Source organism: Xiphophorus couchianus, chromosome 5 (assembly GCF_001444195.1).
Source record: "Xiphophorus couchianus chromosome 5, X_couchianus-1.0, whole genome shotgun sequence".
Lineage (NCBI taxonomy): Eukaryota > Metazoa > Chordata > Actinopteri > Cyprinodontiformes > Poeciliidae > Xiphophorus > Xiphophorus couchianus.
The window spans coordinates 36777782-36798096 of NC_040232.1; the positions used below are offsets into that span (position 1 = coordinate 36777782).

Sequence of the window (20315 nt, forward strand, 5' to 3'; positions counted from 1 at the left end):
TTTGTGTCATACATCAATCTTGATATGGCTATAAAATAATTTTTTCTTTTCAAAAAACCAGTTCAGAAAACTTTTTTTTTTTTTCAAAATTGGCATATTTATCTTTAAAATGTGACTTTGCACTATTATGTGTTCAATGGAAATACAGCTGATATTTAATGTTCAAATGGATCATTAAGAGTTTGCAAACATTCACTCATTTGGAATTTGATGCTTGCAGTAAGTTCCAAAAAAGTTGGGACAGGGTCACGTTTACCACTGTTACCTTTCAACACTCAATAAGTGTCTAAGAACTGAGGATACTGAGAAACTTTGTAGGTGGAATTATTTTCCCACTCTTGCTTGACGTGCAACTTCAGTTACTCAACAGGATCTCCCTTGTATTTTGCGCTTCGGAGTGTGCCACACATGTTCAATGTGAGACAGGTTTAGTACCGGCACTCCAATACTATAATCGCCACACTGTTGCGACACGTGGAGATTGTGGCTTGGCATCGTCAAGGAGGGACGACTCTGAAAAACATGGCAAGTCAGGAGGTGGAATCACAGATGCTGGAACTTTGTGCTGTCAACGATCCACTCAGATCTGTCCATCTTTGGCGTGGAGGACACAACGGCCGTGATTCCCAAAATCTATTTGAAATGTGGACTCGTCAAACTACAGGACACTCTTCCTCTTTGCACCAATCCATCTGGAATGATCTCTGGTCCGGAGAAGCTGGCAGCGTTTCTGGTGATGTACGGCTTTGCGTGGTAGAGGTTCAACTTGTAGATGTAGAGGCAGACTGTGTTCACCGACAATGGTTTTCTGAAGTGTCCCTGAACCCATGTACTTATATCTGTCACAGAAAAATATCAGCTTTTAATACAGTGCCGCTGCCTGAGTAGTCAAAGGTCACAGACATTCAATGTTGGTTTTTGGCTTTACTGCTTACTTGACATTCCTCCAGATTTTTTAAATGTCATGATATTATGGACTGTAGGTGATGAAGTCCTTAAATGCTTTGCAACTATACATTAATAAGCATTTTCATAAACTATTGGCTCCTGCAGCTGTTCACAAACCAGTGACCCTCGCCCCATTCTTGATTGCTAACGACTGAGCCTTTCAGGGATGATCCCTTTTTACCCAATCATGAGACACACAGTTAACCTGTTCACCAAACAAGTGGTTTTAGAGCATTCCTCGCCTTTCCCACTATCGTTATTTACCAGCATCAAATAAGATTGAAGTTAATTTGCAAATCATCATATTCTGCTTTCATTTGTGTTTTACACAATGTCCCAACTTAATTGGAAATGGAGTTGTATATTTAAATATACCTGTGTGTGTGTGTGTGTGTGTGTGTGTGTGTGTGTGTTGACTTGTCTGTTCAATCACTATAACTATATTAGGCTTCTCAAGTACCAAATAGTTCTCCCCGGGCGCAAACAATAACCCATCCTTCGTTCGCCACATGGCATTTACTGTGCAGTCCTCCGGCAGGGATGGCAGATATATGAAGGCAGAAAGAGAAGAAGAAGAAAATGACAAAGGAGAAGAAATGGCATATTAAGAAAACAGTCTGGGGAAGATAAAAGAGGACGGAGGGACCGGCCTTTGCTCATTTTCAGAGTTTTGATTTCTCTCAGAGCCCCAAGGAGTTACTCTTTGTGAAATAACCTTTTTAAAAAAAAAAGCAAAAAACGGGAATCAGTCGCTCTTTTTTCCTGTCTCTTTCTCTGAGATTACAAATTAATGTGGGCTGGGCTGTAGAGGGAAGCAACTTGATAAAGCATAATGATAAGGATAATGAGTAGGAAAGCTCTCAAACCATTGTGATAATGTATATTAAAAGCAACCGGCTTAAATCAGGGCCTCCATTGTTGTTTTTTTGTGTGTGTTTTATTGCCGCAAAACCGAAGCACACAACTTCACACACAGCCACAGCGACATTAATAACGTACAGACTAAGTGAGAGAACACTGTGGAAAGGTCGAGCCTGGCTGAGAGGCAAACAACATGAATTATGAGATATTAGGTCAGCTGTTATGCTGGTTACTGTGGGAATGAATATAACTGGCTTCTCTCTAAAGAGTAGAGACAACCAAAAATCACATTTCTTTGCAGATGAACTGCACAAGTTGGGCCTTAAAGCTGCATTATGTAACTTTTATGAAAAATCAGTTTTTTATATACTTATTAAAACTGTCATCATGTCATGACAGTAAATTATTAGACAGATAATGTGCATAAAAACCGAGCTCCTCCATTTCCTCCCTGAGCTGCTATTGCGATCTGCAGAAATGCACCACTCACGGTCAGAAACAACCAATCAGAGCCAGGAGGAGGGTCTTAGTGCTGTCAATCAACGTCTTGTACATGCTGCTCAATGTGCTAATAGCGGAGAAACAACTGACCTTTACAGAAAAACCATTTATCTGCCATCATTGGTGGCCATGCTAACTAGCTTGGACATTCAAGCTAATTAGCAACTAGCTTTACTATCAGGAACATTCTACAGCAGCAAGAAAGAGACTAGGCAGCATGTACACACTCTTGATTGACAGCGTTAACACCCTCCTCTTGGCTCTGATTGGTTGTTTCAGAGTGGTGGATTTCTGCATTTCACAGATTTGCTGTCTTATGCTCTACTGTAAAAACAAAATGACAGTTTTACAGAAAACAGGTAAACATAAAAATATTTTTCAGGAAAGTTTTACTGCCGTTTTAAGAGTGTCGTCTTTATGTTACTGTGCGAATTGTGACATTTTGTAAACTTGTTTAATTCTGCAATATTTGGTCTAAAACTCACTAGGCTGGTAAGTGGCTGTTGTATTTGAATGTTCCTGTTGGTTATAAACAGCATAAACAGTTTGAGCGATGTCTATGTCGCAGCCCCACATTCGGGCACAAAACCATCCAATTCAGACACATGAATCAGCAGCCGGAACAGCAAGTATGGATCAATAGCGTTTTTCAGGTTTCAAATAAAACAAATTGGTAATTGAATGTCTGATCTTTTATAGCTTTATGATTTCAGTTTTTATAACATACTTGCCACTCGAAATTAAGACTATCCACTCCTTCAGCATCGGTGGTTTTGGACACCGCTGAGTCACTAAACACAGCCGGCCTTAACGCCTGGTGATGACGTTGTACCGTTGGGCTGTTCCAGGTTCCAACATTCAGAGTCTATCAGGTTTCCACACCTGATGGACTCGGTTGGACAAAAATTGCAACGTTTGTTACATTTTCAGCTGTGGTTCTCTCTCACACTGCATTGGGTCAAATGACTCAAACTAGTTGGGAAAAAAAAAACTGTTCCCTCCCCTCACCTGTGGGGGCACTGAAGCAAGAACTAGTGAAAGAAACCACATGAAAACTTCTGAAGAAGAAATGAGCGCCAACTTCCTTCTTCATGAAATGTAAACAAAAATGGAGTAGCGTCAGATTTCAGCAGTTGTTGGATTTTTCTTTTGTCTCTGTTAAGACACCAGGAGACATTTCTCCCTCTAGTGGTAGTCTTGCACATTTGTTTTGGTTCTATTGATTCAGAATGCCCTGTGCTGTAGTTCACTTCCTGCTTTTGGAGCGATCTGGTGTGAATGCCCCCTCTGTCTTCCTCAGTTGGGGCACTCAAGCTGTTCTGACATCCATCTGATGCACTTTAAGGTTGTTCTGAACTGCTCACTTCATTAGAGAAGCTCACACAGATATGTTATGTTTTCTCTTGGAAAACCTTCTGTTTGGCCCAAGCCCTCTGGTATCTAGCTTTGAAAATGCCTTTAACTTCATTTTCCTCTGGATACAACTCTGTTACTCTGATCAATAGTTGTTTGAGTTGCATCTTTGGTTTTAGGCTCCAATAGGTAATCTTCTTACGGTCACTTTGCTTTGTTTGGGTTTCATCACCATCATTTTCACTCCCTTTGGATTCATCTGAAAATTCTTAATTGTGAGTTTCACGAGTCACTTCCTTTTGTAGCCGCATTTCCATTACAAATGTGTGCAAAACTTTGTAACTACTCCGCTCACGTCGAAAAGCACAATTTCCTGCTGTTTCCATTAAGTGAGAAGCTTAATAAAATCACGCAATGAGTTATTTAAATAAATATATCATGCCGGGCCCTCGTCCTCCAACGACTTCTTCTCATCTTCTTTCTTTGTAGAAATAAAAGAGGGCAGCGATCCCTTCTTCTGCTACAGCCATTCACAAACTGGTGAAGATTCTAAGAAACCTTTTGTCCAAAGATGCCTGGAGTCTCCTGACCCGACCATTCAGGAAACAGACTGTAAAGGAAGAAATTATTATTAAAACTTTGAACAAAACGTTTGGCTCGTATCTTCCTTAAACAGCCGGGTCCTCTCGGCGAGCAGCGGGGCAGCTGTAAAACGAAACTAAACAAGGCGTGTTGACGTCACAGCTCACAGAGTTTAATTCATACAAAGCAACGCATGAATCAGTTAACAAAGCTGCAGAGGTACAGAGATATGCATTTTATCACAAAATAACAGACAAGGAGAGACAGACAAACACAAAACACAGAGACAGACAAAGGCGCCCACGTGGAGAAAAGATGGAAAAAAAAACTCTCTCTATTTTAGCGTTACATGTACCCTATACTGAGTAGGTGTTTCCTCACTTTAATATATGCAAAGAAGGCGTTCTGTTGTTCAACCAATCAGAGACCTGTTTCGGCCCCAGAGAAACCCGCGAAACTCCCCTCCTTACAGCTCAACTCAAAGGTGATCTGTTCTCTGTCAAACCAAGCAGGAGGGAAACCCCTTAATCCTGTGCGTACCACGCACGAATGTCCCCAGCACCGAAGTCCTGATATAAATCTCGCCGACTCCCCTGGAGTTTCTTCCTCCCACATTCCAGCTGCCGTTTCCATGGAGATGCTAATTTTATGGCTCTTGTGTGCTCTTAAGCAGACAGTGGAAGGCGTCTGCTTGTCTCCTTGGGCCTCTCTCTGGGTCACACAAAACCTGTTTTTCAAATAAGAATACTTAATATTCCTTTACACATGTTGTAAGTATTTTAGCACTAAAATAATCATTTTTCCTTAACAGGACCTAAGGCTTCGGTTTCTCAGAATGGGCAGAATTAATGTGCAGCTTATCATTCTTCTCACCATGATTAGTAAGAAATATTATGCTTTCTAACAACATGGCTTTATTTGGACTAGAGAGAACTGTGATCTGTGAATCTTCCCTTCCACACATTAATTAAACATAGTTAAATATTTAACTTGCACTCTTTGTTTCGATTCTTCCCACAAAGCTTGATGTAAGGAACTTTTTATTTAATATAAACTGCTTCAAAGCCTGTGATTAAGAATTAAAACTTGAGTACCAACCTGCCAGTGTGGATGAAAACTAAAAAAACAAAATGTGCAAGATGTAGATCAATGTTTCTATATATACATACAGTACATATATATGTATATATATATATATATATATATATATATATATATATATCTGTGCTCTGTATATACAACTCTGTTGATCTGAAATTAAACACATATGAGTAAAGAGACACATGTTGTTCTACACCAAGATGCTTCGACATCCTACAGAGACAGAGATTAAAGATGACCACTCTCCTACTGGCACAGCCGCAGCAGAGCTGACTGTTTCTCCTTTTACTGCCATTATCAGTTTAGCTGCACCGATGGTTTGTAAAAATGATCTGACAGCTTTTTTTTTTCTTTCTTTTTTTAACACCCTTTGTTCTAGATGCATTTCTACACTTGGTTTTAGTTATTACAGCTGAAAACTGAAAATGTAACATCTACGTTGCTCCTCTGTAAAATTCAAGTCAACAGCGGTTCGCAAACATAAACCGACTGAGTCTGAAGTTCCAAAATGTCTGCAAATATATAAGATAAGCACCACCATTCAAATTTGTGGCACGTTACATTATTTTTTTGCTTATTTTAACATCCACCAGAAGGAAAATGGAATGGCTGGCGAGTCAGTTCAGTTCAGTTTATTTATATAACGCCAATTCACAACAGTTCATATATGGAATCAGATTTGATTCAACTTAATCTTATTGATAGATATGAAAACAAATACCTACATTTAAATCAAATCCTCATAACAACACATTGTAGTCAGCTTTAGCTTATTATGCCAAGTGGAAAAAAATGTTTTCAACGTAAGAAATAGATGGGAATTATTCATGGGAAGCTGGCTCCCCAGTTTAAATCAGACCTGCAAACTTTAAAGCACAACTGCTTGGAAATTGGAGAGAAAATGGTGCTTTACACAACTTCAGGAGACATACTTGAAAATAAAATGGTTGACTTCCTGCTGGTGGTGATTGTTTCTTCCTCAGTAAGCGATTGGAGGTAACTATAGAACCATGGCTGTGTTTGGACTGTCGATTGAGTGGAGCTTTCTGAGCTATCAAAAGACATTACCTTCATCTAAACTTTCAACTTGCATGTTGGACCCAGTGCCAACTAAATTACTCAAAGAAGTGTTTCTTTGATTACTGCTCTGATTTCAGATGTGATCAATCTATCCTTAGTAAACAAAAACGTGCCACAGGCTTTTAAAGTAGTTGTAATTAAACCTTTACTTAGGAAACTTACTCTCAATCAGAATGACTTAGTAGATTACAGACCAACATCTAACATTCCTTTTCTATGTTGTAGGTCCTTTTCAAGGTGCTACACATGATAGAAATATATTAGACATAAACACTTTGTCAAATGCCATCATCACAATCGTCAAGAATTATCATAATCAAACATACACCAGATATATTGATCAATGTTCCAATATATCAAAGGCAACTCTAAGCCTTTGATATAGACATTTACCTAAAAGGCTAAAAAGCTTGATTTAAAGGAACTCAGCGTTTCGGCTGTTTTGCAGTTTTCTGCAAGTTTGTTCCAGATTAAACTCTAAATTTTCTACTTTTAAAGTTTGGCAAGACAGAAGTTTTGGTCCGAGAAAAATAAACTGCTCTGTCAGTTTCTTTCTCTCCGTGGCATTGTTATTTAATACACTGGTTGTTCACCAGAATCATCATCAGTAGGGAGAAATTCTGAAACGTGCAGCACACACACAAAAAAACTCAGATGTAACAAAAAAAGTGTGTAAACATGTCGCAGCACGTTTTGTCTTGATACATCTGGATAAGTTATGGTTTAACATCTTCGTTTTTGATCAAATCTGTAGTCAGAGTTCCTTAGGTCAGCGGTCCCCAACCTTTTTAGTCGCGCGGACCGGTCAGCCCTTTGCAATTTTGGTGGTGGAGGGGGTGGGGGTGGTGGTGGAGGGGGTGGGGGTGGAGGGGGGGTTGCACGTCGTAAGTATCGAGTCCGATGCTGTTGTTCGGGGAGGGGGGGGAGTGGTGCGCCGCAGTACTCCGATGTTGTTTTCTTACTCATTCTGCTGCAAGTTGGCTCAATTTTGATGCGCAACATTTTTCAAAATAAAAGATCCGGAAGTAGTTCATTATTTCTTGCGCGGCCCGGTACCAATTGGTCCGCGGCCCGGTGGTTGGGGACCACTGCCTCAGGTTATTCTGATGCGTTTACTGCTATACTGTATGCTTGAACTGCTGGAGGACAAACTGCGCATTTCTCTTGGCTTTGCTACGTTCCCCTCTCCAATTTTGCATTACATGCTGTTATTTGAACATTTAACTTTATGTTCTCTGTGATTCTTTTTTTATCGTTTGTAGAGCCAACCCCACTGTGACTGATCATTTCTGGAAACTTTCAAGTGTTTCTACCACTGATATGATGCTGGAACAGAAACAATATCTGACCCTATTGAATGTAGACAACGAAGAAAAAAAAAGACAAAAACTTTTATCATCAGAGTCTTAAAAGGTGAGGGTGTGAACAGATGTTGATGAAAAAGCTGTAAAAACAAATGCTACAAAACATTAGGTTTGTACTGCTGAATCACTGTGTCTTACTTTAGGAGATTAAGAGAATTCGGTGTTCTATAGGAAACCCCACGAAACCCAGATCTGAACCAACATATGACAGATGCATCTCCTCTGCTTCGCCTTTAGAGGACAGAAGGCTGGTGGCAGCAGAAGAAAAGCTCACTTAGAGAAAAAAAACAGGGTTTCCTCGGCGAGCGTGAGCTGGCAGGTGGAGAGTACAGTGAGAAAGTTAAAATGAGGAAGAAAAGAGGGATAAGGGATAAAAGAAGGCGGTGACAGGCTGCGTCTCTGATTTCTTACCGTCCTATAAGCTCTTCTGAATTCCCGCCGAGACTCGTTTCTGTGGTGGCGACGTCTCCTCTCAGCAGGCGCCATTTATCACGTTGTTGTTGGTTTTTTTTTTTTTTTCCTTAAACAGAGGAGTGAATGACAGTAGAAGTGATTGCCCTTTACAACAAGAACTGCCATGAAAGACTTCGTTCTGCCTTCAAATGACTTTGCATATTTTAGCTTTAAAACTCGCCTCTCAGGCTGGATTGTTTGCAGCTTTTCGAGGACTGCAGTGTTTGCAGAAAACCCCACGTGCAGCCAGGAGCCCTGAAGCCGAGGCACGCGACTTTGCCAGCTCACTCCGATGCCTCATTTATAGTTAATGAGCGATAGGGGGCGCACTAATTGTTTTGGCCTCGGAGATGATGGCGTGATGAAATAAAGATAAAGGAAGGGGGGAGAAAAGGGGAAGGAAAGAAAAGACTGCAGTTTAAGAACCCAAGAAGTAAAGATATGGAAATTACCCGTTTAAAAAATCAAGATGTAGCTTTTATTTATTTTTTATTTGTCATGTGTTTACAAATTAAACCAACATCTGCATCAAAACCACAAAGTCAAGGTATTAATATACTATCAACAAAAAACTGCATTACCTCAGTCACAGCTCCTACATACTAAAAAAAAAGATATCTTGATTCATAAGTTTTTTATATATATTTTTTCAGTTCAAGATTAAAGACTTATAATCTTATAAAGGGACAGTATTACGTAAAAAAAAAAATCCACATTTTTGAGCTTTACACATCATGTTATATTAGTTGCTTTGATTCTTTCATGTACGTCTGAGGAAACTCCTGTGTTCATTTCTACCATTTCAGTCCATTATTACCTGAAGATTTAACATCTCATGTTGATACTGGAGCTCCATCGTTAACAGAATCCAGAACAGCAATTATTCACAGTTCATTAAAACCCAATTAGAATCCTAATTCTTCTTTGTTTTACAACGGGAGGCAATTTCAGTTTCAACAAATGATAAAATGTCAAACACAAAAGCTGCCTACCCGCTGTTCCTGTGTGCCTTCGACTTGTAATAATGATCCTTCCGACCTACATGGTGACATTTTTCTGTGAAGCAGTTGGTGCTGGAACAAAATAAAGCTCTCGTTTGAGAAGGAAATTAACAAACGGCTTCACTAGCCCTGTAGAAAGTGTGCGTGTTTAAAACCTTCCCGCTGTTTTAGCGCGGAGCACCGGAGGAACGTGGCTGATGTCACGGTCGGACGGCGGGGAAGCCGAGGGTTGTTTCGCCATACCGTCAGTTCCCACACACACACCTAAAAACTAAAATAATTTGTAAAAGCACACGCGAGTCGGTGTGACCCATGTGAGAAACAGGGAAAAAGCTCCAAAAGACTCCGTCTCTTAAGACACGAGAAGGTTAAGCTGTCGAAGGAAAACCGGATGGAGGAATAGGAAGGTGTCCGAATACAACAAGGGAAGACGAAGCAAGTCAACCTGCTGCTTTAGACATATAAAACACTTTAAATCAGACAACATGGCGCTCGAGTGGCAGCAAGATAAGTGACTCAACTCTGTACTCTATCTTAAGCTTTTGCATTTTATTTTATTTAAAAAAAAAAGTAAATTTAACTTTATCATGTATTTCATCCCTCCAAACCCCCCACACTCCACCCCGTTCTGACTTCACATGTCCTGTGATGATTTGGCATCATAATTATGTTTTCATATATTTTTAACAGTCGAGGACAGTAATGAAAGAGACGAGGCGAAAAAAAGAAAAAGAAATAAGCAGCTTACCGAAATCGACGGGCATACCGCTGCTTTGGTGACAATAGAACCACACAAACACTCCCAGCCTGAACACATGGAGCTGCCTGCTCTAATTAAATACAGTGAAACTAGATTTTGGCCGATTTAACACACACACACACACACTCACACACATATTATGATCAAACAGCAGCTTGAATTTGAAATATGATGAGAGGGTAGTTGCGGTTATTGGCATACTGAAACATCAATAGTCAAAGTATGCTAATCTGAAGCTCCTAATCAATAAAGTCATGTAGAAACAAAATCACATTTTTTTTGTTTTATTCATTACAAAGAAATCTTCATAGTAATTGTGCCTACTACTGGATTTTCAGTGTGAGACTATGTTACTTCAATAAGAGATTCATTTTATTTCCAAAGTTTATTGAGACAATTTTAATGGCCGACAGGGCTGAAAACTTTAACATGAAATTTTGTCTATCGAGTTTTGGGAGAAAATATAAGAAGAAAAAAAAGACATTAAAAGAAACAAAAACTTTCAAATTCACATTACATCAATTTCCACACAATACATATTTTAAAGCTATGATAGCCACATAGCCATTTTAAGAAAAAAATATAAAATTTTATACTTTTCTATTTAAGAGGCGACACTCTTCAGAAGGTGGTCTGTCGGCTGAACAGGTCCAGCGTCACGGCAGAGAGGAAGGCCGGGATGCTCTTCTGGTGGTGGAGGTGAAGGGTCACCATTTCTCCCAGAGTTTTGGAGAACTCCGTCTCCATGAGGTGCATGCTTCCATTGGAGCCCTGCAGAAAAGAAAAAAAAAAAAAATCAAAAAACATCCAACTATCAGGCATCTGTTTCCACCAGAACTTTCGAGACGAAGCAAGATCATTCGTAGCTGTGCTCGTCTAAAGGGAGCCGTCAAGTGTGTGTCTGCACGGAGTTGGTTGTGCGTGTGCGTGGGTGTGTGTGTGTGTATACACAACCACAGCAGGGGGAAGGGTGCCTAAGTCTGTGTGGATTAATTAAAAGGAATGAGGAGCAGCTCGGGGTGATGGAGTGAAGGAGAAAGGGATGAGGGAAAATAAAGTAATTAAAGCAATGCAGCGAGGAGCAGAGTCCCATGACACACTGAGAACATATTGAGACATCTGAGAAACGTCCTGCGTCAGAGATCTTATATCAGACAGAACACGCAGGTTGTGGGAAAACACAGAAAAGTAAAAGATAAAATTTTTTATTTTTTTTTCTAAATCAGGAAGAAGTAGGAGGATGATGGTTTGTTTTTTCACACAATGTACAGCTGGCTCCACCAGAGCTCTCACAGCAACACACAGTTCATAAAACGTTGCGTCTCAAACATGTTGAATCCATAGCTCTTCAGTAAAATGGCCAATTATAATTTCCCCAAAACACTGCCTACATAGCCGTTCCAAAGTAGGCGAGCCTTGTCGCGCCAACGCATGAATAAGACGCCGATGTCTCCTTTGATTGGTTGATCGATGATGAGTGCTGGCATCATGGATGAATTATGAATATAAACCATGTAACTGTTTATAACCGTCGCTCATGATTTTCAATGACTTATCGCGTAAACAAGCTTATTCACATCACTTCATTTCTTATTTAATGGAAACAAGGTAATTGCTAATGTTCTTTCAACATTAGCAGAATATCGACCCTTTACGCGTGACGTCACGCTCTCCAGGACTCAAAACAACCAATGTGCTCCTTTCAAACTAGTCTAAAAACAGATATCTGTAGTCTAATATCGCTTCTATTTAGCTAATTTCACTATAAAAATGGTCATAGGGTGCTGCACTGTCAGCAGCACAAAGGACGCAAACTAAGCTTATTTTATTGTTTAACTTTTAATGATGCGGCAATAAATAGCAGTCGTCAATAATAATGACTTATAGTCCTCGGTGAAATCGTGGATTAGCAGACAACACCTTTTAGAAGGTAAGATTAACATTAATATATTTTATAAGTATGACCAGAAACATATCAAATATCGCATTATGGAGAAGGTATGCTTCTAACCATTGGTAACCATGGAGACAATGCCTCCACATCATGTAGCCTAGCATGTGGGGAAAAAACTGGTTAGCATCTCGTCTTTTGTTCGTTTTTAAGGTTTCTCCTGTTTAAGGGGAAATGATTTTTATGACATAGTGACATAAATCATGTGGTGTGAATTCAGGCAAAGTCAGGAATTTGATCAAGACTTCAGGAGGAAGAAGGTACGAGTCGGTTTCTAAGCTCGCTGTTTCCAACTTTTGTAAATATCGCCTTGTATGAGCCCCGACAGGGTGTGTTACGTTCACAGACAAATTAGCTCGACTCGAACAAATAGAAGCCATGAATAAACAACTTGGGAAAACAGTTTCAGTCGATCAGTTCAATACTCCCATCCCTCACTTCCGATGTCCATCATGGTGCCTGGAATGATTAAGTGTTGCAAAGGGTCAATAGACAAAGATTTGCCAACATTTGGGCACACACCTAATTACTAGGTGTGTGTGGTTTGGAGTGGCCCCTCTCTGCCTCGTCTGATCTTTCCATTTTCTTGTTTATTTTATTATTTTGTTTTTACATTTGACTTAACATCTCACTCAGCATTAGCACAGGAAATCTGTTTCGACTTGCACTGCAGGAAGTTGAAACGGGGAACTGAGCTGAGGCCCATCACAAACCTCTAATGGGTAAGAGAACATGGTTCCTGAGCTAATGGCATTTGCTAGCTGAGTGCACAGTGGTTAAGTGTGTATGGAAATGCGGTGTGCAAAAATGTTTAAAAGGCACCCGACAGAACAACTTTCCGTTTCTCCGTCCCGCAAAATGAAGCACAATTAGCTTCCACTCAAACGAGAGAAAACGGAACTTCCGACGACTTCTGGTGCAATTTTAATTACCGTCGAGCTAAGGTGATTAATTTTACATGAGACTTATTGTCTCATTACAGAGAATTTTAACAAATCCCTTCTTTGAGTTTGAAATAAAACGTGCAATTAATTTATTACACTGTGACGGAGAATAATGTGCCAGACAACCCGCATGGGTTGAATTATGATGTTAGCAGCAGCAGCAGCAGCAGCAGCAGCAGCAGCGATACGCTAAACATCAGCAAGAATTCATCAGCACAACTGTGAGAGGAACAAACCAGTTTATCTGTAAGAAAAAAACAAAGAAAATGTTGTTGTTCCTAAGGTTGGTTTAGCATAACTGTAAAGCTTTGCATGATACTTTCTTTTAAGTCCAATAACTCTGACAATGTCTTGTTTCTGAAATAGTTTTTCCTCCCCTGGGACCTCCAGAATAAAATGTAAAAGTTGTGGAAATTAAATTAGGGAAAAAGTGGATGATATGCAACAAAAGTCCAGAGGATTTGTTGTAATCATGTGGCAAGTCTTTTAAACTGAAACCTATTTGTAGTTGCCTTCCAAAAAGTGTTCTCCTGTCTTGTGAACCAATTTGCAAACCTTAATCCTGATTTTTTTCATTTTCTATATGGATAATTTTTTTGGCCATAACTGTGCATAACAATGAGCAGGTGGCTTGAAAGCTGACAGCATGTCCTAGGACTCAAAGCAGCTCCAAAAGCTCAACCCACATCACAGCAGCTTAAATATTAATTTGAAATTAAAACAGGGGTAGGCTTTTTGTTTTTTTAAATCATTTCTTTCCAAAAAACATCCCAATAATCTCCTTGCATAATTCAGATGGTGGAAATGTTATTTTCCGAACAACTACAAAAAGCAGTGGCTCATGTCTCACAATGAAATAAACTTTCTCAACACTTCCATTAGAGTATCTTTGGGAAACTCAGCCACATCTGGTGAATGATGTCTGGATCGGATGTAGACGGCAGAACTAAAGCGTCGGTATAAGTGACTGAGCAGTCCCGTTATTGACAGCATTTTTAGGCTTGGGGTTTAATAGGCGTTATAAAATTCTAGACGTTTGATTTAAACGAGCAGATAAATTGGACACATTTTGCTGCAAAGTATAATAGTCACATTTCCCCATTTGAGCCAAAACAGAAAAAGGGGAATCGGCTACTCTAGATTAAACATAACGGTTATTCAATTCTGACCTACTGCGAACATTAAAACAAATCTGGACTGTTTACTCTAACAATCTTACTTCTACCCTTTAAAAACACAAACAACAAAAGCAGTAATGCATAAGTTAATTGCTTTTGATCAAAATTGTCTTTTTTTCCTCATTTCTGACTGTTCAGTCATGTATTGAAAAATTCTCTGCTCATTAAAAGCATCAGGACTCACTCTAAGCTCTTTGATGCCCTTGAGTTCACAAAAACAAGACTAGTGGCTTGATGAGCAACAGAAGATCCAATCCTTTCGTTTTCTGCTCGATTCACAACCAGCAACGCTGTCAGAAAACCTGCTGCACATTTTTTAACTTATTGAAAATTTTACTTGTTCAATTGGAAACTGACAAATACCTTTCATCGTCACACTCCTTTAGTGTGAAACGGATAAATGAAACAAGCTGCAACAACTTCATTTTAAGCTGACGCAGCTCATTTGATTGTTCTAAGTCTTAAAGCAATTTCCATAAGCAGTTTATTATTTGAATTTGTAATATTTAATGAGGACTGTTCAGTCTGTGTGATTCAGAAAAAAGAGATGTGTTTACATTAAACAGTAACATTCAAAAACATTTGTAAACTATTAACATTGGCTACTTGATAGTTTCATCAGCTTTTTCCATTTCAAAAAGGGACACAAGGTTATTTTAAGATACAGCAAGAAAAGTGGCTATTGGCTGTCCTAAAAGGTGCTAATTTACGCCATCGCCTGATTTACATTTTTGCATTTTGTCGCACAAATCTCCAATAAATAAAACTTGCTAGATTTGTTGCTGGTTGCTTTTTTGAAGAAAAAATGTTGCTAGAAGGGTCTGAAAATCTAATTCTACTGGGTGGAACAGGCAGCCTTGTCAATGAGCACTGCTGCCACCTAGTGACTGGAGGCTTGTTTATTGTTCAAGCATGAATAAAGAAATTAATACGACTAACTTTGAGCTTTAATAACCTTTGATAGTCAGTATGTTAGAATATCCATTGCAATGAGGCACATCTGTTAGATTAAGAGTACCTTTAAAACTAATATTTAAGCAGCTATTTTATTTTTATTAATCCCGCATTTCTGCATTGAGACATGTATTTTATTATCTATTTGATGTAATATCCTAATTTTAAAACTTGTGTTTTTATTTGCTGTAAACTGAAAATCATCATTAACAGAAATGACAACTTGAAAACATCAGTCTGTGTGTAATTAATCTACCTAATGTGTTCCGCAAAGTGAATTCAATTACCAAAATGAATGAACTTTTCAGTAATATTTTAATTGATTGATGTCGACTGCATCATTGTGGGGATGTGGGCAGCATAACCATGAAATAGGATTACATTAATATTTGGATGGATCACCTTTGTGTTTATTAACGTTTTCACATGGCCAAGTCTCTCATTCCAAAGTGATTCTCACTGCTCTAGTCATAACGCCGCCAGTAAGTGGTTTATTAAAGGTGTTTCTCAGGACAATTTCTCCTTTGACAACTTCCTCTCTCTTCATCTTGCCACTCACTCCATGGCTCTCCCAGGATTCTCCCTGTTGTGCTGCGGTTCCCTGTGTGGATGCCTCAGAGCTACACCACATCCTCAGACTCGCTACCGTCATCGCAAGTGAACAACAAACACATGCGCACAAGGCTCCAGAGACTCCCGAAGCCTCTGAAACATTGATCACGAACAAAGACAAACATTGCAACCAGTTACCATGGAGAGCTCAGCTTCTGAAACACCTTGATGTATTATGGCACACGGAAACAGACGGCATATGAGTGGGTGTGTGCAAGACACAGAGGACTGTTTCGCGCGGGCCTATGAGAGTTGAGAAAACTGTGAGGACCCCCACAGACAGTTGGAATGGAAAACTAAGATAACAGCCTGGAAGTCTGCTCAAGTCCTGAAGCGCCCACTCGTTGTTTGATTTCGACTTGCCAAATGTGTGAGCCAACAAATACAGATGGCCCAACAAAGGCTACTCAGTTTTACATATGGTAATAGAAACAAACTAGAGGCAATGACACTCAACGTTTCTGAGACACACACACTCAGCAGATATGAGATGCAAAATATGAACTTTAACAAGCCACAGCCCTTCCATCAAATATTTTACTCTGGGTGTTCATGTTATGAACAGTCTTTGGTGTGAAGGTTGTTGCACTGAGAAACGGACACGGCTATTTTAAGTATCCGTGAGATGTTTAATTATTAAGGCAAATGAGACACACTAGCTGTTAAAAGCTCCTACAATGAAAACTGTATTTTCCACACAGGCATATCTTCTGCGACAGTGACAGACCTCAAGACATAACAGGAGGGCTTAATGGAGTAATGCAAATCCCACTTATCATAATCATATTTGGACTCAGGTGTTTGTCAGATACACTTTCAGTTGGACTGCGGTTCCCACTAAATACATCTTCCCAGTGATGTTATAACTGTTATTATTAATGCATTATTATTAATGCATGCTTGTTGTTGTGGTTTCTAGATTTTTTTTCTTCTCTTTTTCCAGGTGGAGAGACAGACTTCAAGGGTATCAACTTGTGTTCTTTCTATGATTCTCCAACATCTCCTTCTTTCTCTTTAAATCTTTTCCCCATCTTTTTCCCTTTCTTGCCCATTACATTTGAAATAAACCCAAAGCAACTGCTAATAAAGTTTCATACATATATAAAGTGGAGTGTCATGGCAAAAACTGTAATGCTCCTCTTGTGAAAGTAAATCTGTTGGGCCTCGACTTGACACTTGTACAATTTTGAGGCTGAATCTCTGCTCTGCTCCCCACTGTAACTGGAATTACAAGCACCACTTCAGCCAGCTTTGAAATCAGGGAACATTTATCCTGTCAAAGTGAGCAAAAGTTGGCAAGACACTGAACGAGGGGTTTCCCGATCGGGAGAAGGAGCGTGGGGAAGCCGCAGTTGGGAACTGCGAAATGCAGTTATTAACATAATTTTACTCATTCATTCAACACTTGTGCTGGTATTTGAACATCTGTTTTCATGTATTGTAAATAGTCTGTTTTTAAAATGCACAATTACACACACATTTTGTCAATTTAAAAAAAGAAATTCCACTCAGTTGCACATTCCTTTGGATCACGGTTTGCTATTTTTGATAACTGCCCTGTAAATTATGTTGTAATTTTGCCCTTACTGTAAAGAATATTCTTCATTTTGATATATATATTTGAATATGTATTTTAATACTTTTAGCTGACCTGTCACTTTGCTGCTGCAACACCTGAATTTCCCCAATGTGGAACTGTAAGGGGTAGAATAGGAATATATATTCTGTAATGGGACTGAATATATTGGTATATACTTTTTGGTAGGTCATTCATTTTCAATATTCTTTTTTTACTTCAGAGTTTAAATGGTAAATGGCCTCTACTTGTATAAGCTGAGAGGACCCCAAAGCATTTCACGACACTACATTCAGTCATTCACACGTTTAGTTGAGGTTTACTAGCTTACTGAGTTTGTTGATTAAAGTATTTTAACTGGAAGTATGTGTGAGAGAAGTTGCTCCTGTGTATACTACATAGATGTGCACATCTATAGAACATCGGTGCTGGACCTAAACGTTCATTTATTATCATTTAATACCTAAAGGTCTTTCTCAGTTTATGATATGATAGGGTAATATTAGGTTCATCAAGTTGATTTATTTCTGTTTCTTACTATTTTCTCTAATGTATGCTGTGCTACTGTCTCTGCAGTGCCGCAGTAGAACACAGCCTTGAGCTGAATGCTAAAACCAAACATCCATTTGTTCACACTGACCAGGCCTTTTTACTTCTTCTGTAACTCTAACATTTGCTAATTGGCACAAAACACAAAGTACAGCTCAGGCTGAGGGGAATGTCATTAGGTCTTAATATTCATTATATTCAGAAAATATGAAAACTTTGAATTTATATTCTTATTTTTATGTAGGAAGACTGTAAATTTAATGGCAGTGCATTCAACACTTCATGGTACGGAAGGACGGAAGGAAATGAGCCAACAAGCAATTTCTGAAAGATTAGAGGCATTACCACCCACAGGGCCACAAAACTGTCCTGCTCAACCTGAAATATAGCTCTAAACCTGTTAGGTATTAAAATTAGACCTGCTATTGCTAATTTCTCAAATGTGATTAAATTGTCACATTGCTGCAGTTCTCCAACAGTGATCTCTGGATATTTATTTTTGCCTCAGTAACTTTACTCCTCACTTTCCAGGTCTTTTTTTTTGGTAAAAGTTCCAGTTGTTTTATACTTTTTAGATTACCCTTATAGTTTGCTGACTTATGAATATCAACAAATATCTGAATGTGATGCAATCCATCTCTCTAAGAGAAGCAGGCTTATTGTATTATTGTTAAAAGTTTGTCTTAGATGCACACAGTCTTCTACAATTATATTTATTTTTAGCCAGTGGAAACATGGAGTTCAGAGTTACTAAAAAACATTTACTATCATACATAAATGTGTAAATAATGTGCAAAATTCCTTGCAAATACTTCTAAAGTAGAATCACAAAATCATTGATTTTGCTTACAAGAACAATCACAAAACAAGTGTGAAATCCTACTATTCTCAAATAAGTCTGAGTAAAGTAAATCAGAGACTAGATTTGTGTTTATTATTCTTTTTCTTCATTGAATAAAATATTCCAAAATTAATGAAAGGTCTAATGAAACCACAGTATACAAATACTGACCTTATCAATGCTCACTTGCATATTCACACTTCCTTAATGTTTTAAACATTATCTGACCTTTCTAAAAATCAGCAAGTTCCTGTTTACTGCATATTCTTAAGCATCAACAGAACTGCACGGCGGACTTAATGTCGCCTTGCAAAACCGTGGAAGGTGATGTTAAATTACAAAAAAATATCACAAGTTCCACGGACGCCTGCTGGGTATTATCGGAGCGCACGCAGAAAACTATCACTGCACCTGACCTCCCCGTGCTGGTTGTGTGTATCACGCGTAACGTGCGTGGCACACACAACCAGCACAGATCTAACCCACACAAATATGCCACACAGATGCGATGCAGAGGAAGTCACTGATTGCAACATCAAATTTTCTTAACACAGTTGCTAACTGAAAGTTATAAAGAATACAAATAAAAATGTGTCCTAAAATTAAACTATGAGAATTACTAGTGGCACTGGGCAATTTTTGGTTAAAAACAACTAATACTTCTGTTTTTCTCTCCTTTTTTGATCACTTTAATATGGTACTCAAATTAAAGTTAAAATTCTTCTAAGAATTTCAGTTTCAGAGATTAAGATGCTCTGGTGAAAAGTCTGTCAGACTGCTTGCTACAACTGCTCACATGTTTTATGTATTTATGCCAATAAGAATCAGGTTAATCAGTTGCTCATTTTAATTGTCTGTTATACCACTGACAAAATAATTTGTACTCATCAATTGCTTGTTGCTCATACATAAGAGAGGCACTTTAAGTTTAATGAACAAACGGCTGATTAGAATATAAATATGGATGTTTTGTCTTTGGTGTGTATGCAGTTTTCGTCTTGTGCCAAAGACATCCCGCTTTTAAATACAAAAAAGAAAAAAAGCCTGAACCTGCATTGGATTGGAAAATATATTAATATGCATATCAGATGTTTTATTTATTTGTTATTTCTCCACCACCAATCAGCATGTATGTTGTGCAGTTGAACTGAACGCGGGTAAAGAGGATGCTCTTTGTGAGACAGGAGTGGAGGAGAGTACTGTAAATGGACTGATGGGACTAAAGACAGTTGAAGGTTGGAGTGCAATCATTACCGATGCACTACAGTAAAATTATGTGGCTAGAAATCTGCGCAGTAAATAATATTGATTATAAGAGGCAAAGAGAAAAAAAAAATCTCATCTTTAATTAGCATCAGAGGTCAGATGATCTCAAACTTTCATCATCTCAATAAACTATCTGTCACATCCATGGTGTGATGTCTTAACATTACTGTCTGATGAAACAATGGTGAAAGGCTTCAGGCATAAAGAAAATTGAGGACCTTGTGCTTTTCTGGAGTGAGGCGGTTAGTTATTATCTAACTTATTTAGCATAATGCAATTGGAACTCCATAAGGAGGGGAAGAAAATAAAAATAATGGTATCCACCGTTTGCCAATAAGATAGAAACATCTTAAGCAGACGAGTTACATTTTTGAAGGCGAGTTAAAATGTGCTTGTGTAAATTTCCACTGGAAATAAATAGAAAAACTGCAATTAGGAGT

General features: G+C 38.7%; 1 protein-coding gene and 1 long non-coding RNA gene across 2 annotated transcripts in view; both read right to left on the reverse strand.

Moving 5' to 3' along the window:
* Window positions 1–225: 225 nt before the first annotated feature.
* Window positions 226–8599, reverse strand: LOC114144125 (uncharacterized). Its single transcript, XR_003595411.1, has 2 exons — window positions 8202–8599; window positions 226–839 (listed from the first exon to the last, which is right to left on the reverse strand). It is a non-coding gene; the product is annotated as an uncharacterized LOC114144125 (long non-coding RNA).
* Window positions 8600–10267: 1668 nt separating this feature from the next.
* Window positions 10268–20315, reverse strand: part of mad1l1 (mitotic arrest deficient 1 like 1) — a 47653-nt gene continuing 37605 nt past the window's right edge. The window contains exon 18 of the mRNA XM_028018726.1: window positions 10268–10775. Coding sequence (XP_027874527.1) covers window positions 10626–10775 — 150 coding nt within the window. The 3' untranslated portion in view covers window positions 10268–10625. The remainder of the gene's footprint in view (window positions 10776–20315) is intronic.